Genomic DNA, 19,622 nt, shown 5'->3' with positions numbered 1-19,622 from the left:
CATATAGTGTTCAGTGAGCTCCGGTCTGGAACTCACAGCAGCGGTAAAACAGAGCGTAGGGTTGATATACTTTCACCGACTGTCGAGCTGAAAGCCGAATTATGTACAAACCCGTTCGCTAAATTCTGTCACGTCTTCTCTCTTTTTCGGGATTCTCACTCTCTACTTCCTGTCTCTCCCCTCTTCTCTCTCCTCTCCTCCTCACCCTCAGCCAACCACGGACCAGTCAAGTTCCTCTGATCTACCCCACTTCCTCCCGCAACATGAGCCTTTCAAAATAAAATACAGTGAAAATTACTTTTTAAAGAACCTGAAATACAGTTTCTGGTTAACACTGATTAATAACATTTTTAGCATATTTAAGCAACACATTCTAAACTATCACTCCTTTGAACTTAATTCCTTACAAACACCTTTAGTTTGGACCGGGTTACATTAGATTAGGTTTAGATTAGTTCAGAGTTTAATCCATCAGCAGGATTAAGTTTCCTGTTGTTTCTGTTTTTATCCTCATCCAGAGTTTAGAGTTAAATCTCAGAGCCGCTTCGATACGAGCCACACTCTGATATTTCAGAGGAGGTCAGATGACCTTTGACCCCTGATTCCTTCCTTCAGCTGTTTTCCTTCCTCCAAGTTTTTCCTGCTGCTGTGGATTTAATTTGCTGTCAGATTATTAATCTGTTCAACGTTCTCATCTGAGGAGATTAAAATCTGTTTAAAGTTAAACAGACTTTTAAAGCTGGAGGATTTTCATCAGAACAGCCGTAACAGAGAGTCTTCAGTCAGAGGCTACTACTGAACCGCTGGAACACTGACCTCTACAGGAGATCCTTCCTGCTCAAAGCCACCAAACAAATTAAAACATCTGATTTATTCTCTATTTCCTTAGAATATCTTTAATAACTTTCTGCATACATTTGATGCTGATTTCTCTTCTCAAAACAGGAAAGACAGGAAAACATGTCATTGATAGAGAAGCAAACAGAGTCTCTGCTGGGCCTTTGACTAGACCAATCTCTCTGGTCTGATGACACAATATTTATTTCTATATGTATCAAATGTTTGGGCAGGTTCAGTCCTCCGTAGAGAGGAAATGTTAGCAAAATCATAAACTACTTGAATAATTTATAACTAAATGACAGAAATGAAAGTTTTTAAGTGTTTCAGCAGCTGGAGGAATAAAACAAATCCAGGTGTTAGAACTTTATTCTGATAAATTAAATAAATTAAATAAATATTATTATAGATTCACGAACACAAAACAAGAAGCTGCAGTTTAAATATGTAATAAATACAAAACATACCCAAAATATAAAACTTTCCCAGAACTGGGATTTTTATAACTTACAGGTTTCATTTTCAAACCAACTTCAAGTAAAAATCTTTCAAAAAGCTGAATATGTGTTAAATTTACATGAAACTAAAAAATATTTTTAAAAATGTAACCAGAAAGTTTTATGAAAATAACTTTTAAACTCATGAAATATTTAAATAACGCAGGAAACATTTTGAACATTTAGCAGAACAATCAGCTTAAAAACAGATTTTATAAAAACTAAAAGCTTTTTTTTTTATTATAGCTGAAAATAATAAAACTCGTTTGAATTTAAGAACATATGAATCTCCTGTTAAACATAAATGTCAAACCTCAATTTCTTTTAATTAAAAAACAATACAAAATAAATTATAATCTAAAAATTACCTAAATATTTTTTAAAAAATAAACCTAATAATGAATATTTTCTTTATAAATAATGCAATTAAAATAAAACTAAAATAAATCAATGAAAGAGAAAATAAAATGTTAGACATTTCCTTTTTTAATAAAAAATAAAGCTAGAATAAATAAATGAAATTAAAAAGTTAGAACAGAAATAATATAAATGTTCTTTTTAAATAAAAAACATTAAATCTTTCCTCCAGCAGCAGCAGAGAACGTTGCTGCCACTGGAGGATTTTACCGTTCTGTGATTGGCTGTGGTGCAGCGGCGCCGTCCAATCAGGCGGCTCAGGCCTCGGCCAGGCAGCTCATCACCTTCATCATCAGCTCCTCCTTCCTCAGCTTGGAGCTCACAGGGATTCCTCTGTTCCTGAGCCACAGCAGCAGAGAGCGGCCGCTCAGGCCGGACCACTGGGAGGGAGGGAGACCATGATGTCATCAGGCCGCGCTGACGTCAGCTCTGACATCAGCGCTGACATCACACCACGACCTGATGTCAATATTAACGTTCAGCGAGCCGCAGCCGATGGATCGTCCATCACTTTGGGATTAATAAAGTATTTTGAAGTTTGTAGTCGCCTGCTGCAGCGCCACCTGTCGCTGTTCATCACTCTAACACACTGCGATGCTTCACCCTGAGGACGGCTCCATGTTTAAAACCTGCAGTTTACTGGAGCTAACTGCGCTAAATGTTTTCAAAGTTAGCAGGAAAGCTAAGCGCTAAGCTAAAGTTAGCTCTAATGTTATGGTGAGTTCCCACCCTGAACAGAACCTTTAAGGTCCGGTTCACAGCCGGTCTCCAAAATAAGAGCTGATTGGGGGGTCAGCTGCTCTTTGAGTTTTTAAATCAGGTTTTCCTGCAGAACCGGGTCGGTCTACAAAACCGGGTCGGCCTGCAGAACCGGGTCGGTCTACAGAAGTGGGTCGGTCTGCAGAAGTGGGTCGGTCTACAGAACTGGGTCGGTCTGCAGAAGCAGGTCGGTCTGCAGAACCGGGTCGGTCTACAGAAGTGGGTCGGTCTGCAGAAGCGGGTCGGTCTACAGAAGCGTGTCGGTCTACAGAACCGGGTCGGTCTGCAGAACTGGGTCGGTCCGTCTCACCTGGTTGCTTCTGGCCATTTTCTCCACGTCTTCCACTGAAACTTTGGACTTGTTGTGTTTCTCTTTCAGATCGAAGCCGACCGTCTGGACGGAGAACCAAACAATCGTCTTAAGGTTCTAACAAAATGATGCCATTAAATTCCTTCTAGAACCAGAACCAGAACGAACTGGACCGACCTTCCTGCTGCTGACGGTCTCCCTCTGCGGCGGGGTTGGTTCTGGTTCGGTGCTGCCTTCAGGGCCGGCCTCTCTGCTGGTTTTCATGATGCTCCTGGGGGCGATGCTTTCGGGTCCCGCTGCCTTCCAGCGGTCGGCGGCCCGTTCGGGTCGGACCGTCCCAGAGGTTCTGCTGGGTTTGGTTCTGGGTGGGATGATGAAGGCTGCTTTCGCCTTGAACACCGGGCTGAGGCTGGAGATCCGGGTGACCCTGGACTGACCCGACGGCTGAGGAACAGCGGCGCTCTGGCTTTTAGGGCGGCGGGCGAATCGGGGGACAATGAGAGGAGGAGGAGGGAGGGGTGCAGCTGAGGAAGAGGAGAAGGAAGAAGAGGAAGAGGAAGGTGTGGTTCGTGACCCAACAGGAAGCGGCAGGGTGAGTCTGCGTTTGTCCTCCATCCCTCGGTTCTGCTGCTTCTGGACTCGCAGCAGAGCCACGCTGAGCCGGCGGGTCGGGTCGTTGTTCCTGAAGATGGGAACCAGTTTGGGAGGCGGGTTCACTGGGACCGGACCGGGCTGAGGAAGAGGAGGGAGGGATGAAGCCGGCTGGAAGTGTTGGAAGAAAGAGGAAACAAATCGGGAGTGGTCCGACTGGTGCTGGTTCTGACTGGAGGACGGGTGGGCCGACGGGGACCGGGCCGAAGGGAACCGGGCCTCCGGACGGTACCACAGCGAGTTCCCAGATCTGCTTCCTGGAAGAGCGCCGCCCTGCTGGGAGAGCGGGACCCAGGCGGGCGGGTCCGCCCGGGAGGACGGCGCAGGCTGGGACAGAACCGGCCTGGTGGTCAGGTTGATCTGGTCCGAACTCAGAACCTGAGGAAGGAAACGATTCACCTTCATCATCTGGATCTGATATCAAACCTTTATGTGAATCAGCATCACACCTGAAAACAGCCAATAGGATCCATGGAAACGACACAGCTTGGCTGATTAATGTTCCTCTCATACTGAGGAAACTATTAGCAGTGCTTTGGTGCCACCTGGTGGTCGGAGTCTGAACTACACCTGGTTCAGAAAGGGCCGACCGCCTGGAATGATGCTGATAAACTCCGTCAATAATCTTAACCAGGTTGTTCATGTTTCTGCAAATGATCATATATTGTAATAGAGAGCATGGGACCAAAATCCAAAAAGTTACTTCTGATTTTGGGTTTGAAGGTTTCTAGTGACACTCAGCAAGTTAGAAATGGAAACAAGTAAAACTAGTAATAAGAAGAAATATGTCAAATTTAGGTATAATTTTAGAAAAAGTAATTTCTTTCCATGTGTTTTGATTATGGAACTCTGAATCAAAGGATTACTTCAGATTACTAAAATAATAACTAAATAAATCCATACCACAGCTCTACAATATACCACGGATTTACTGTGACTGTTGTGGCCCTTAGAAGCATCAATAAAATAATCAACATACTGAGAATAAAAAGTCTGGTTCATTCCCTAAGTGCCTGGTGTATCTGATTAGCATCACAGCTAAATTTACACTAATGGTGGATGAAATGTTTAAATTTATAATCTCTAATTAACTTTACATTTCATTGAGAATCTTCTAATGTTTCCAATTATGAATTTATTCTGAGGCTTTCAGACGTTTTAATGAAAGGAGACGGAGGTGAAAACGCTGTGACCTTTGACCTTGTTCCACATAGAGCAAATATTTCCTAAATGTTGCTGTTTTCCAGAACATCTGGTTTTTACATGCTACAAACAGCAGAGCTGAGGTTAAACTGAAACATCTGCAGGTCTGTGGAGGTGATTCTGGACGGTACCGGGTCGCCCAAATACGGAGAAAACAGACATTTAAATGTAACAGAGACTCTGAAACTAATTTAACGGAGCAATAAAAAGAGAAAGATAACAATAATCTGATAAAAAATAATAGCAAAGTTCATTTTTAACGACTTTCTTTTAACGAGGACAAAAGGAAAAGTGAAATTATTTCTTCCGTTCAGTTTCACCTTCCAGGCTGAAAACCAGCAGAAATTTCCACCTTTGAAGTGTGAAAATAAAACGTCTGAGCTCAGATGGATCTGGGCTGAACGGCATGAATATTTTAGCCCGACTCTGTGGGAGCTGAACTCGTCTCTGCAGAGTTTCTGACGGCCTTCTCCCTCCTCTAACACTCTGGATGAAGGATGGCTTTAATTTCAGCGGCTTTGATGCTCAACCTGCAGCTGCTTTACGGCGGCTGGCTGCTGCTGAGAAACTCTTTTATTACGGCGCATAACGAAGAATATTCTGCATTAAAACGAGGATTCTTCACCAAACCTCATGAGGAGAAGCTCCTCTCACTCCACTGACGTCAGGAACATTAATTCATGAGATGGAGAGGAAGAAGCTGCTCTGAGGCTGTTAAACTGTCTGAAGGTTTTATTGGCTGGAAACGCGCGAATAATCTCATTTCCTGCAGCTTCACGCTCAGCAGAGAGGATTCAGGAAGCTACAGGAACAACTGGGAAATAAAACCACTTCTATTCTCACGGTTAGGAGACACTACCTCTATTTATCGACATCATAAACATTCAGATTAATGAATTACTGAAAAGAGGAAATTATTTCTCCTTTTTAGTTCCAACTTGCTGGTTCTGAATGTTATTAATCATCATTGTTATTGTTTATTTTAGGATCAGCTGTTTTTGCAGCATAAACATAAAGTTTGAAAGTTTTTTATTTTCTGTTTGTCTTGTTTTCTCAGAGCGTCGTCTCCTTCCTCTCCTCCTATTGGCTGCTGCTTGAGCAGCTGTGAGCGCGCTCAGTGGGCTCAGACAAACAGGAAGAACCTCCTGAATTAGTTTACTGTTGTTGACAAAAAAAACATTATTTTTCCTGCAGTCGTTCAAAACTGAAGAGACAAAAAACTTTTTTTACAAATTAAAAATATGAAGAATACAAAGAAACGAAGACATGAGAAATTATCCCAGGTTCACAAATGATTTACTTTCAGATTTAAAGTTTATTAAAAATAATTTGGAAGTTGATGTGAAAAAGTTTTGCAGATTTTCTGGTTTTAATCAAATAAATCAGATGTTTCTGTTGTGTTTGTTAATTTTCCTCCTTGACGGTAAACCTCAGTGATCTTGTTATAAAATCACTTCTGGATAATTATTTAGAGAATGCAAAACATTTATAATTCTGTTTTATAATAGTCTTGATAGTATTCTACATATAAACATATATTTCCATAAAATAAGTATTTTTTTCCCATCGATGGCAATAAGACTATTATAATAAAGATAAAAATATTCTGTTAAGGTAGATTAAGAATAGTTGAAAAACCTGAGATTAAATTAAATTAACTATAGACACTCATGTGATTAATAACTATTAAATATTTTAGTTGACAATCGTCATGAAAATATTTAATGAATAGATAAATAATCAAATTAAAACAATTTTAAATTCAATAATGAATTAAAAATAAATGAATAAAAAAAATACAACTTACAGAAAATTGGAGATTTTTTGTATTTTCCTCCATGTTTTATTTGGTTGATGTACCTAGTAACTAATTATCATATTTCATTTTAAACTTACTGGTAAAACAAACAAACAAAAATAATATTTACTTTTATGTTTCTCATTTTTCTGAATAAAACAGTCAAAGAGCAAAACAGAAACATTTAGAAAGAAACAAGAATTTATCTAAGAGTTTAAAAAGTTTGGTTTTAAATAGAAATTTTCTTTCAAAAACTTTTATTTAATAACTTTATCTGTGACTCAACCGAGCAGCGCTGCAGCTCCTACCTGCATGGAGGCAGCGGTGGTCAGGCCGGCCGTGGGGTAACTGGGTTTACTGGTCAGACGGGTCGGGAAGCCGCACACGCTCTGCAGCCGCTCACTGCTGTCGGCCAGGAAGCGGGCCAGCGCCCCCTGCAGGTCGCCCCGGGGGCAGCGCTGCACAGGCTGCAGGCGGATACAGCTGAGAGGGTAACTGAGGGGCGGGAGTGAAGGGACGACGCTTGGTACCATAACAGAAATAATAATAATAATAATAATAATAACAATAATGATAATAATAATGATAATAATAATAATAATAATGATAATAATAATAATAATAATGATAATAATAATAACAATAATAATGATAATAATAATAATAATAATAATGATAATAATAATAACAATAATAATGATAATAATAATAATGATAATAATAATGACAATAATAATAATAATGATAATAATAATAATGATAATAATAATGACAATAATAATAATAATAATAATGATAATAATAATAATGATAATAATAATGACAATAATAATAATAATAATAATGATAATAATAATGACAGTAATAAAGTGTTTCAACCAGTGATATCTAGTTCAGGGTTTCTATGCTCTGCTGCTCTGTGCAGCTTCTATGCAGTGAATCTATGTTTGGATACGTGAAGACTTTCTCTCCCACCGGTCTGAAGTAGACGCTGCAGTAGACTCCGCCCCCCTCCAGGTCCGGCAGCCGGTAGCCGTACTGGGAATCAAACCAACAACCACTTCAGACCAGTCTGGGTTCCACAGAAAAGCAGAGCAAGGTTCTGACAGCGCGGGCCGGGTCGGGCGGTACCAGGCGGTTCCAGTGGTTCTGAAGGTCTCCGTAGGTCCGGAAGGGTCCGTCTCTGGGCAGCTGGCGGCTGATGCTGATGATCTGACCCTTCTTCATGCTGCACAGAAAAACAGCCATGAACACGCAGAGCAGCGGCTCCACCTGCTGGCCAGAGGCAGCATTACACCGACCCGATAAATCAGAACCACAGAGGAAGGCTGGATTAGATTAATCTGGATTACATTAATCTGGGTTAAAATATCACTTTAATACAACAAAGTATCCGAGTCAGGCTAAGAAAAAACATAAATTATGGAACATAAAGCCAGAAAGTTATGAGAAACAAGTTTAGGGCGCCGAAGGGGAATAGAGTCATTTTACAATATAAAAGTCAAATTGAGAATAAAGTCATAATAGTTCATATCTCACATTACTAGAAATAAGTTTTACATCAAAAAGTCTAAATAATAGTTGGTTTTATTTTTTTACTATGAATCTTTTTATTGTCTGAAATAAAGATTATCATCATCAGCAATAATAATAATAATAATAATATTAATAATGTCAAAATGTTTAAATAAACTGAGAATAAATGTGTCATTTTATGAGAATATAGAAAAAATTAACTAACAAAATTAAATATGTAAAGTTATATTTTGGTATCAAATAATGAAATTCTTAATTTTTTAACTCAAATTATTACATCAGATGGAATAAAATGAATTAGTTTAGAAAACCAGTGAGATGGAACGACTGGGAGGAACTGGGAGAGACTGGGAGGAACTGGGAACGACTGGGAGGGACTGGGAGGAACTGGGAGGGACTGGGAGGAACTGGGAACGACTGGGAGCGACTGGGAACGACTGGGAGGGACTGGGAACGACTGGGAGGAACTGGGAGAGACTCCAGCTTTTATTCTTTAAATCAGGATTTTCTGTTAATATTCTGACTTATTGATCCTCATAATAAAGTTATTAGTTTCTTATTGATCATCATAACTAAGTGATTAGGTTCTTTCCTGGCTCTGACAGGCTGTCAGGTCCAGGACTGTCCACCGGGTGGCGCCGGCCCACCTGGGCAGGACGTGGCACCAGACGGGTCCCCCAGTGGAGGACGGGTCCAGGATGAAGTCCGGGTCGCTGCAGAACCTCTGGACGACCGGTGCCGGCAGCCCGAGGTCGTCCAGCTGAGACAGAGACACAGACAGGTTCTGGTTCTGGTTCCGGTCGGCCCGCTGCCCCCCTCAGGGCCTCCTACCGTGGGCGGCGGCGTTCTGACGGCGCTGGCTTCGATGCTGAGGCTCAGCCGATCGCCGCTGGTGTTCATCTCCAGACCTGAACCAGAACCAGAACCAGAACCGTTAGCTATACCGGGCCGGCAGAACATGATGCCGCAGAGGAACAGGAAGCAGAACGTACTGACGGCGCTGAGCGTTCCTCGCCAGGTCAGGAAGTCTGCCCCTGCAAACAGAACCAGGTCAACCCGTTTCAATCAGTCAAACTTTAATAGTTTTTTTCTCCCTCCAGGGTTTTTTGTGGCTCTAGTTTCCCTGATATGACAGAAGCTGACAGGAAGGAGGAAGACATGCAGCAAATATATGAATAAATATTTATTTATCAAAGTAAATACAGTAATTTTCTATTTCAATAAACCAATAAATATTCTCTGGGCTCTGTTCCAATCTGATTCATCATAAACTGATTCATATGTAAATATCTGGATATGAAAGATGAATTCATGACCTTTGGCTTCATCTTCATGGTGTTTCAGGGTTGAAGCTGATTGGTTGAACCCTGAGTGGGCGTGGCCTGCTCTGCCTACCTGAGATCAGGTAAAGTCCTGCTTTGTTCCAGCTGGGAGCCAAACGGCTGATCAGAGAGTAAGAGAGGCAGCACTGCAGGTCGCCTGGAAACGCCGTGTGAGGACCGCCCAGCTGCACACACACACACACACCCACACACACACACACACACACACACAGATAAACACACACACAGTCAGGTGACCCCTGCTGGTTGCAGACAGTAACTACAACAGCCTGATCTCACCTGCAGATGGTTTCTGATGGCAAAGGCCTGAAGGACGCCGCGCTGCAGGAAGTGGACCTGACAGGGAGACACGGGTCAACAAGCAACACAGCAACATGCAGCAGCAACATGTAGCAGCAACATGAAACAGCAACATGTAGCAGCAACATGAAACAGCAACATGCAGCAGCAACATGAAGCAGCAACATGAAACAGCAACATGCAGCAGCAACATGAAACAGCAACATGAAACAGCAACATGCAGCAGCAACATGAAGCAGCAACATGAAACAGCAACATGCAGCAGCAACATGAAGCAGCAACATGCAGCAGCAACATTTAGCAGCAACATGTAGCAGCAACATGCAACAGCAACATGAAGCAGCAACATGCAGCAGCAACATGCAGCAGCAACATGAAGCAGCAACATGCAGCAGCAACATGAAGCAGCAACATGCAGCAGCAACATGCAGCAGCAACATGCAGCAGCAACATGCAGCAGCAACATGCAGGTCTGATGTTCCCAAGTTGCCCTGATTGCATCAGAATTCCGACACACAGGGAGGATAAAAAGCTTCACACTGAGCCAACATGTCCAGCAGTGACCTTCAGCAGGGTCGTTCTGAAGGTCGCTGCTCCTGGTTTCCTGCAGAACTTTCACTGACTGCCTCTGATGAGGACAGAACCGAATGGACTGAACGGGTCAGACTGCTGCTCTGTGCTGCAGGCAGTTTGTTCTGATAGTTTGGGTTTCCCTTCATCAGCAGCTGGTTTTACTTTCTAGAAACAATGTTAAAGAAGAGAAACTAAAGTCTTTGAAATAGAAACTTTCCCTGATTATTCTGAATCGGTTCAATGAGATGATTTCTAGAATAGTTTTCTGTTTCCAGTCACAGAGAGGCGAACTGCTGCTGCTGCAGCGGCGCATGCAGGTAGCGTGTGAGCAGACGGGGTGGCGTGCAACGTTTCCACGGCAATCATTCATGTTCCTGTCAGCCTCACAATGTCTCAATCTCCACATCTGTGGAACAACAGGAAACTTCCTGCTGCAGCAGAGAGCGACTGCAGAACCAGACCTCAAGTTTACATCTTCATTCATCTCATTTATTTATTTACTTTTTACATAATAATTATCCTTAGTCTATTACCTATATATTATCTAATATCATTATTTACTAGTATTAGTATTTTATTGGATTTTTAAAATTATTATTAGTTGTAGTTTTATTATGGAAGTTAATTAGTTATTATCATTATTATATATTTTTTATAATCTTTATTTTCTTTGTACAGTTTTTTTATGCTATTCAACCTTAATATTGAATAGCATATTTAATATTCAGCTCAAATGATTTATATTTAACCACATTATGTCCGATCTGAATGAGTAAGTTACCAAACTTCCATCCATTTTCTGCCATAATGTTTCACACTGTAATGCTGCTTATTAATGCCAATAAACGGTGGAGGCTTACAGACATGACTGCAGTGACGTCAGTGATGGAGTCCAGAGCAGGACAGGCCAGGATGTCCGAGTACAGCAGCACCAGCTCCCTGTGGAGACAACATGGCGGACAACATGGCGGACATGTCAGAGTGGATCCTCAGCTTCACGTGTCTCAGCTTTGAACAGGTGATGTTTCAGGTGTTTACCTGCAGGTCTTGATCTGATTGGTCCTGGGCTCCTGCTGCTCTTCCTCCTGCGGACTCAGCGTGACGCAGACCAACTGGTTCCGGTCCGGAAGTCCGAGGAAGAACAACGACTTGGGCCCGACGCCGCTCATCCTGCTGAAGACACACTTTACTTCATATTTACCTTTTCTATTACATAAACTCTCCTTTTAATTCAGATTCAAAACTTCTAAAATAGATAGATTACAACGTCTATATTGTAAAACCGAAAGTTTGTGTAAGAATTAAAACTCTTTAGTCGCATAAACAGAACATTAAAGATGCTACAAAGACATTAGCAAAAACAACCACTGTTGCGTTTTTTATTTTTGGGTTATGATAAAAATAAAACATTATGACACTTTTATAACTAAACACACAGCAACAAAAACACTTGTTAAAGTGATATTAGGTTAACAGTCTAAAAGCTCTTCCTCACCTCGTTGACTCCTGAACTTGGTTAAATCAAGATAACTCAGCTGGGTTCAATTTAGCCTCGATTTTTCTGTCTAAAGTAGTAAATGTACATCTACTCTTCAAGGTTCTCACATTTGTTTTCTATAAAAACTATTAAATTCAAAGCAGTAGTTCTGAATATATGAAAATCATTTAAATTTGCTTAAAAATCTGATAAACCTTTGCTCGAAACAAAGATGGGTAACACAAAGGACGAGTCTTCATTCCTTATTTCATCCATTGTAACTTTTTTTGTTTTTAGTTCAGGTTATTTTCTATAAATTCGCTCAAATATATTAAAAGGATGACGCTGTGTTCCTCTATAACCTTTACTTACATCCATGTGGCTGTTGTCAGTATTTTAGTTAAGTCTGGTTGATTTTCTCTTCTGCCACAATGTAGAGAATCTTTGTAATATAGACCAGCTTTGAGTTTCAGGGGCGCGTGTTTCCCGCCGGAAACTTCCAGTAGTTAAATCAAAGCTGGTCTGTTGGACAGGAAGCTCTGCTGTTAACAGTTTAGAAGCTGCTAATGTCCAGAGGAAATCCACATTAAAGCAGGCCCTCTGGCAGCACCAGCGAGTAACTCAACACGCATTACGTGAGGTGCGTGAGAGAAGCCAATCCTTGCGTGAGAACTGGTTTCCTTGAAAACTGTTGAACTTTAGTGAACTTTAGCCTGCTTTGCCCCACAGTCTTCGCCCACAGCTGGGCGATGACTGACGTCTGGTGAGAACCAATCAGCGACTCGCTTTGTTAACGATATGGAAGTGGAGAGCCAATGAGAGTACTAGAATAACTTTGAGGGCGGTACCAACCGTGCAAGGTTCTGATTGGTGCCTTGAAGTAGCATTACTTAAATACAGTCGGACCGGAAGTAGACGTATTCTTTCAAAATAAAATCTCAACATTTATCAATCTAAGTCGCACATAATGGGCTCTTTGCACCTCAGCTTCCGCGTTCGGGGAAAAGCGGCTCATTTTTGTCCGGGCTATTAAAGATGTCATTTTACAGTCGGTGTTTGCAGGGCTTGCCAAAGCTAACAATTAACAATGTACATCGTATTTGTAAGGCGGGATCTAAAGCCCCATCAAGCAAACTGGAAAAAGGTTTTAAGATGTATGTATCGTCATACATTCATGGATATGAAGGTGAGTCTTACTTTAAAGTTCTTTAAACTTCGTGGCTAACATTAGCTTTAGCTTATGCTAATAGGCAATATTCTCGGACATTTTACTAATACAATTGTACTATTTAAATATCTAAACATTCTTATTTTTTCTAACGGACAATGTTCTTACGTTATTTTGTATTCATTTTTAAGTTTATTGCTTTAATGTGTGTTTTTTGTCGTTAGTGTCAAACAGAGACCAAGTAACGGGGAGATTACGGTTCGGGCTTTTTGCTTCAGAAGCACGAGAAAGCACGAGAAGCCCCATAATTTTTGTTTATTGTATTTTTGAGTTCAGACATATTTAATTAAGAAACCAGAGGTGGGGCGAGTAACACAAATTTTAAAAAGAAAAAGGTTTGTTGCGGTGTGGATGCTTACCTCGTGTAAAATCGGATGTCATCATCAGACCCTGCGAACCTTTGTAATCCGAAGGTAGAATGGATTTTCAGTTCTTCGATCTGGCTTGTTAGGGCTTTTATTTCTTCTTTTAATTTATGGTTTCCATTTATTACCATGTCCAGGCCAGCTGGTTCTGGGACAGAGCAATAATCGTGATCTGCATACGTGCATTCCACAGGCGGATCACTCTTTCCCATACACTGGCTCTTCCAGGCTGAACACAGAAATTGTTCCATTGAAATAGCACAGGGACGGCTCCTTTTTTTTAACCATTCTTCTCCCGCCAGGAGTTTTAGGCTGATGAAACTGATCCGGAGGGAAGTGAAGGCTGCAAACTTTGCTATGCGATGTTAGCTTGATGTTGTCACGACGAATATTGACAAGCCGTCGTTGTTGTAAGTCAGGATCGCTTGGAAATCCATGAAAACTTAAACGACTGTTATATTTAGAAGACGCTGTGCACCGTGGAACACAACAGTGTTCATGGTATTGCTTAAATTGCCTTTGAAATACGAGTTTATCTTTCCTTGCGGTCATGGTCACTCATAAGGAAAAAAATGAGCCGTATTTGCGCATGCGGATGTGACGTCAGAGCGGCAGGTGCAAAGAGCCCATTATTTATTAAATAGACAAATATACTTCTGTCTGGTTTTAATATAAAATATTGACTCAGCTACATCAACACCCAACTGTAAAAAAAAAGGATAAAAATATGAAAAAAAAGGGGAAAAAAAACTAAGAAAAAAGGGGCAAAACCCCCAAAACATTTCTTAAGAACCCCTGCGGGTGAGAGGGGGACATTTTTAAAAGCAAACTCAAGATCCACTTTTTAAATTCATGAAGTGAAATGACTTCAGATTAACACGATTTCTCACCGGTTAACGACTTCATTGAAGAGGAGGGGAAGAGGGTTGGTCAGGGCACCAAACAGGCTAGGACCGCCTCTGGCTGCTCAGGACACTCAGTGACGCTTTACAGTAAAACCAACACGTTTTAATTGTATTTTATCTTAATCTATTCGTTTATCTTTTTATTTATTTGTTTTATTTTAAAAACTTTTTAATTTTGAGCTGATTTATTTATTTAAATACCTTTATAAATATGTATTTAGTTGTTTGCTTAAAGCACAAATTTGTCTAGTTACGTAATTTTTTGTTAGTTTTATTGCATGTAACATTTTATTTTTATTTTTTAAAAATTGAATAGAACTGTATATATTTACTTATTTGTGTAATCAAAATATCTTCATTTTGATTTTTTTATTTTAATTTTTCACAATTGCAGCACTTTTATGTAATTATTACAGCTTTTGTTTTATTTTTTACTTTTATTATATTTGATATACGGTACTAACGCCTAAACTGACTCTTCAGCTTTATTTTGAAAACTCCAACCGGAAGTGGCGTTACCGCGAGCTCACCTTGATCATTGATAAGTAGTGAGCGCTGGAAGTTGGAGTGGAGTGTCTCTGGGGTAAATGTCGGAGTGTTTGTGCGGAGTCACGGTCGGACTCTCCCCGGTATTACATAAGCTCAGTCCGGCCGAGTAGCTCCTCCCGGTTCTCCCGCCGCTTCGCCTCCGAACCGACGGACCAGGAGCCACAGAGATGGGCGAGAAGCAGGAGAAAAGCCCCGAAGGAGTGAAGTACTTCAGGCTGTCAGAGATCGAGGAGCAGAACTCCTTCAAGTCCACCTGGATCATCATCCACAACAAGGTCTACGACGTCACCAAGTTCCTGGACGAGGTGAGGAAAGTTCTGCTTCCGGTGTCCAGAACCGCGGTCCGGTTCCGATAACCAGCCGGAGCTTTTCCGCGGTTTGCTGATTTTATCAGGATTAAATCAGAGCCGCCAGGGCCGTAGCTAGGGATTCCGGGTTTGGGGGCCCGGGCCCCATATCGCCACCAATTATAAACTACTCTAGAATTTAATGTCACTTAATGAATCTGAGCAACTTTTATATTAAATCACTGGTTTTTGGTTATTACGTATTTATTGTTTTCTGTAATCAGTCATGGTGAAGCCATTTTAAAAGGCAGGTTGTTAAATCAGCTGCAAGTTTTTCCTGTCATAAATTCAGAATTTGAAATATTTTTCTTCATGTTGAGTTTTCTTTTTTCACATATTTTTAGTTTAACCTCATTTTTTCACCTGTAAACTAACCAATCACAGTTGAGAAACAAAGTTTAACTCTTAAAAATAATAAACACTCTGTTATTAAATTTAAACAATCTTTACTTGAATTTAACGACCTAAAAATTTTATTTACAAATAAATATAAAGTTAATCTTTTTTAAATGAAGTACTTCCTGTGCCTGACAGGAAGTACAGTGAAAGGTAAAAATGTTCTGCAGACCGACTCGGTCCAGTACCTGTCAGAACCTGATCGACTTCTTCCATGTCTGAATGTAGAAACACAACTTTACTTTGGTTAGGACGCTTGGTTCATGAGTTTATTATAAAGTAGTTTTTAGATGGACTCAAAGCTCCAATCAGAGGATTGATTATTAAAAAACCCAGAAGAATCAAAACTACTGATGAATAAACTGTTCAAATAAGAACATTTCACTTACTGCAGTCGTCTCCATGGTAACCAGCTGTTGGTCCCGTCAGCCAATAGGATTGCAGGTTTATGTAGCATGAAGCTGATTTGTTCAGGAGGTTCAGCAGCTCCATGGTAACCGTCTCTATCAGGTCAGAGGTCATTTATGAGCTGATATTTCCTCCTGCAGGAACTTTCACACAGAACCGGCCCGGTTGGACTTTTGTCCCGCCGTCTGTCAGAGGACAGGCTGCACAGAGGTGAGGGGGTGGGCGTGTCCTCAGGTGAGCGTCAGCGCCCGCCAGCCAATCGGGACGCTCGGTCCGGGCTCCCTCAGACCCGGTTCTGATGAGGCCCGACTCGTTGTCTCTGCTGCAGGCTGTAAATCATTGGCAGGGCGATCCGGCGGACCGGATCAGGGACGAGAGATAAGAGGGAAACGCCAAGTCAGCAGAATACACACAGAGAGAACCAGAACCAGAACCTAGAACTGGAACCAGAACCTAGAACTGGAACCAGAACCTAGAACCAGAATCAGCAGACTGGATCAGGGACGAGAGATGAGAGGGAACCAGTTTGGTTCAGTTCATTAAAGTTATTAAGTTTATTAAAGTTATTTCATAATAAGATTTACCTCAAACATCCATCAGAACCATCAGAACCTTCAGAACCATCAGAACCTTCAGAACCATCAGAACCTTCAGAACCTTCAGAACCGTCCGTCCTTCATCCTGAGCTAAACAGAAACAGTTTGAGGAAAAACATCAGATTATTGTTTGTTTCATTAAATGTTTTATTTATCGTTGTGCCGATAAAGGAGAGAGAATTTAAAATATTATTTATTTTGGGAGAAAATTATTTTAGACTTTGAGATTTTGGTGCAAAAAGAAACTGATTAAAGATGTGAAACTTTTCTGAAGATATTTTCATATCAACTTGAACATATTTATTACTTTCTGAATATTTAACATATTTATTACTTTCTGAATATTTAATATATTTATTACTTTCTGTAATAAATGTTTATTACATTTTTTGGGCAACATTAGATATGTAAAGAGTTTCATCTAATAAAGTACAAAATAATGATCAAATTGTAATAATTTAGTCAATTCCTTTAAACTTTACTGGTGAACAGAATATTTTACACTGTAAAACATTTTTATTAGGATAAGAAAATGAAACAAAATGGAATTAAAATTCTTAATTAAAAAAGTTTTGTGTTTTTAAAAAGTAGCAACTGATGAACAGGTTTCATAAAATCTGCCTGAATAATTCACTGCTCCTGATGATACCGGGCCGTACCGGGCCGTACCGGGTCGTACTGGGTCGTACCATTTATAAAATAAAATGTTAAAACCGATGATTATTGGTCACATTTTCAATAACTAAAATCACAAAGCAGTTGATCAGGGGTTTCCATGACAACCAGCGCGTTCTGGTTCTGGTTCCGGTCGTGACGGTGTGGTCCGTGTCCGCAGCATCCCGGAGGCGAGGAGGTTCTGAGGGAGCAGGCGGGGGGCAACGCCACGGAGAGCTTCGAGGACGTCGGCCATTCCACCGACGCCAGGGAGATGGCCGCCAGCATGGTGATCGGAGAGCTGCACCCGGTCAGTGTGGGGACGTCGCCACGGCAACGCCAACATGACGACACGACGCCATGACACTGACCTTACTGTCCACCATGACACCTCCGCCCTCTCACTAACTGTCTGTCTGTCCGTCTGCAGGACGACCGACACAAGATCGCCAAGCCTGTGGTGAGTCAGCAGAGCCTGGGGCATCATGGGAAATGTAGGCCACAGGGTTGGATGAGGAGCAGTGAACCCCAGAGACAAGATGATGATGATGATGATGATGTTTAACTCTGACCCTTCTCATCACTTCTCTTGTTTGTGTTGGACAGGAAACGCTGGTTACCACGGCGAAGGAGGACGGCAGGTAAACACCAGGGGCCACCAGGGGCCACCAGGGGTCTCCAGGGGCCACCAAGGGTCTCCAGGGGCCACCAGGAGCCACCAGGGGCCACCAGGGGTCTCCAGGGGCCTTCAGGGCCAAAGTCGGGTTCCGTCTGGGTGGTTTAGTAACTCCTGCTCCTCTCTTGCAGCTGGTGGTCCAATCTGATCATCCCCACTCTGGCAGCCGGCATCGTGACTCTGATGTACCGCATGTACACCACCGACAGCGAGTGACATCATCGTCTGAGCGCTGTGATGTCATCCAGCGTAGAGCGGCGGTTCTAGAGCGGACGACTGGCCGCTGTGGACCAACAGCATCACATTCCCTCAGTCTGATCTAGGATCCACGGCTCTATGCTGCGCCGCCATGGCAACTCTGAATTAACCAGAATTTAACCAACCAATCACATGACTCTATGATCCAATGAAGTCCTTCCTGCCGGGCATTTCCGATCCAGATGTTCAGCAGAACCTCATGATCTTGCACTGGATGTATAATTAGTTTTTATATCTTCATAACTGAATGTGAACGAGTTCCTGTCAGTCAGCAGCTAATGTTGGGTCCAATCTGGGTCCAGTTTGGTTCTGGTGACATCAGTCTGATGGGTGTTTCTCTCCAGAACCGCCGTCCCGACTCGTTCTGCACTAATAAAACTCTTAAACTGATGAAATTCTGACTTAATTTTTATGGAAAAAGAATAAAAAAAGTTTCAATTTGTGTTTAAATCGTTCCTCCGTCCAGCAGGTGGAGCCCTTCAGACTGAACCGTTTTCCAGAACTTCTGGTCGGTCCGGATCTGATGAGATCTGTCCAGGTTCTGTCAGAACCGGAACCAGAACCCAGTGATGCTGTCTGAGTGCAGCTGCTTTCTAATGTAATAAAGTGATTGAGAAGTTGCTGCTGTGGGCTTTTATTCTGAAATCTAGTCCAGGTTATTCTGGGATGGCTGGTTCTGGAGCCATCAGATGAATGCAGCTCTGCAGCGCCACCCTGTGGACGGTCAGTGTAACAGGAACAATCTGATGATTTTATTTAGTTCCGACCCAAATTAAAGAATTAAAACCTTTAATTCAACCAATCACATGTCTAAGTTTAAACTATGTTAAATATCAACCAATCAGCTGGAGGTTGGCGGCCTGTTGCCGGGAAGATTTCAGAAAGGAGACCAAAGAAACAAAGCTGATGTATTTTATTATTATATTAAACCAGTAACAAACTGGGACGTTGATCCTGGTTTCAGATGGACGACTGTTGATGCAAAAAGCTGTAAATATGGGGGATCAAATGGAGGTCCGGGGGCCTTTTACGGTCCTCTGAATGATTTTCTGTGGCCCCCAACTGGAGTTCTGGAGTATAATTAAAGTTAATGTGGCTGGAAGTTCAGGTGACTGATTCAAATGAGTCATTTGTTCTTTTAATGGGACTTTAAAATAAAATAAAAATGGCTGAACAGAAATTGTTCTTAACTGACTCAGTTTCTGAGTTTCTGAGGTTCTTCTTAGTCTAGAAGCAGAAACATCCAGAAAGTTCAATTCAAACAGCAAAAGTTTTTAAAAATGAGGCTCAGAAAATAATAAACCCCTGAAGAATCAGGAAACTGTGGCTTTATTTTTATATTGGATCTGAAATAATTCCTCTCTCTTTAAATCTGATTTAATTTATTTCAATAACATGGAGATGATTTTAGTTTATTATTTGAACAGAAAAATAAAATAAATGTCAATCTTGATGTTTACATTTTATTTAAAATAATTGTTGAGCAATTGTTTCCAACTTCATGACAAAATGTTTGGACTGAAATTAAAACTGAAAACC

The 19,622-nt window shown here is 41.3% G+C and overlaps 3 protein-coding genes and 1 long non-coding RNA gene across 12 annotated transcripts in view; 2 read left to right on the top strand and 2 right to left on the bottom strand.

The window, feature by feature from the left end:
• Window positions 1-19,622, top strand: part of LOC116712074 (NACHT, LRR and PYD domains-containing protein 3-like) — a 1,065,068-nt gene that overhangs the window by 85,889 nt on the left and 959,557 nt on the right. The window lies entirely within an intron of this gene.
• On the bottom strand, window positions 1,850-16,074 carry c21h18orf63 (chromosome 21 C18orf63 homolog). Of its 3 annotated transcripts, none has more exons than XM_032551970.1 (14): window positions 15,881-16,074; window positions 11,263-11,397; window positions 11,085-11,163; window positions 9,631-9,687; window positions 9,404-9,515; window positions 9,001-9,042; window positions 8,840-8,916; window positions 8,656-8,768; window positions 7,604-7,700; window positions 7,428-7,510; window positions 6,781-6,967; window positions 2,998-3,849; window positions 2,821-2,904; window positions 1,850-2,131 (listed from the first exon to the last, which is right to left on the bottom strand). In XM_032551970.1, the coding sequence occupies exons 1-14, from the start codon at window positions 15,946-15,948 to the stop codon at window positions 2,009-2,011; spliced, it is 2,109 nt and encodes a 702-aa protein (XP_032407861.1). In that variant the 5' UTR covers window positions 15,949-16,074; the 3' UTR covers window positions 1,850-2,008. The 3 variants fall into 3 exon arrangements, with proteins under 3 accessions (XP_032407861.1, XP_032407862.1, XP_032407863.1); XM_032551971.1 differs by having other exon boundaries at window positions 11,263-11,394; XM_032551972.1 differs by lacking the exon at window positions 9,631-9,687.
• On the top strand, window positions 14,777-18,478 carry cyb5a (cytochrome b5 type A (microsomal)). Its single transcript, XM_032552078.1, has 5 exons — window positions 14,777-15,053; window positions 17,331-17,459; window positions 17,580-17,609; window positions 17,756-17,790; window positions 17,957-18,478. The coding sequence occupies exons 1-5, from the start codon at window positions 14,916-14,918 to the stop codon at window positions 18,039-18,041; spliced, it is 417 nt and encodes a 138-aa protein (XP_032407969.1). The 5' UTR covers window positions 14,777-14,915; the 3' UTR covers window positions 18,042-18,478.
• LOC116712200 (uncharacterized) lies at window positions 16,236-17,324 on the bottom strand. Its single transcript, XR_004337470.1, has 3 exons — window positions 16,557-17,324; window positions 16,366-16,511; window positions 16,236-16,333 (listed from the first exon to the last, which is right to left on the bottom strand). It is a non-coding gene; the product is annotated as an uncharacterized LOC116712200 (long non-coding RNA).

This window comes from Xiphophorus hellerii, chromosome 21 (genome assembly GCF_003331165.1).
Source record: "Xiphophorus hellerii strain 12219 chromosome 21, Xiphophorus_hellerii-4.1, whole genome shotgun sequence".
In the NCBI taxonomy this organism is placed as follows: domain Eukaryota; kingdom Metazoa; phylum Chordata; class Actinopteri; order Cyprinodontiformes; family Poeciliidae; genus Xiphophorus; species Xiphophorus hellerii.
The sequence above is the reverse complement of the archived record's forward strand: the minus strand, read 5'-3'. Positions and strand labels throughout refer to the sequence as shown.

What these genes read in the sequence shown, in the direction of transcription:
- c21h18orf63 (XM_032551970.1), bottom strand. Translation starts at nt 15,948, where the DNA reads ATGCTACATAAACCTGCAATCCTATTGGCTGACGGGACCAACAGCTGG. An exon ending in TCAGAACGCCGCCGCCCACG is followed by an intron (nt 8,769 to 8,839) that starts GTAGGAGGCCCT and finishes TCTCTGTCTCAG; the next exon opens with CTGGACGACCTCGGGCTGCC. An exon ending in AAATGGCCAGAAGCAACCAG is followed by an intron (nt 2,132 to 2,820) that starts GTGAGACGGACC and finishes CCTCCCTCCCAG; the next exon opens with TGGTCCGGCCTGAGCGGCCG.
- cyb5a (XM_032552078.1), top strand. Translation starts at nt 14,916, where the DNA reads ATGGGCGAGAAGCAGGAGAAAAGCCCCGAAGGAGTGAAGTACTTCAGG. An exon ending in TGATCGGAGAGCTGCACCCG is followed by an intron (nt 17,460 to 17,579) that starts GTCAGTGTGGGG and finishes GTCCGTCTGCAG; the next exon opens with GACGACCGACACAAGATCGC. An exon ending in ACGGCGAAGGAGGACGGCAG is followed by an intron (nt 17,791 to 17,956) that starts GTAAACACCAGG and finishes CCTCTCTTGCAG; the next exon opens with CTGGTGGTCCAATCTGATCA.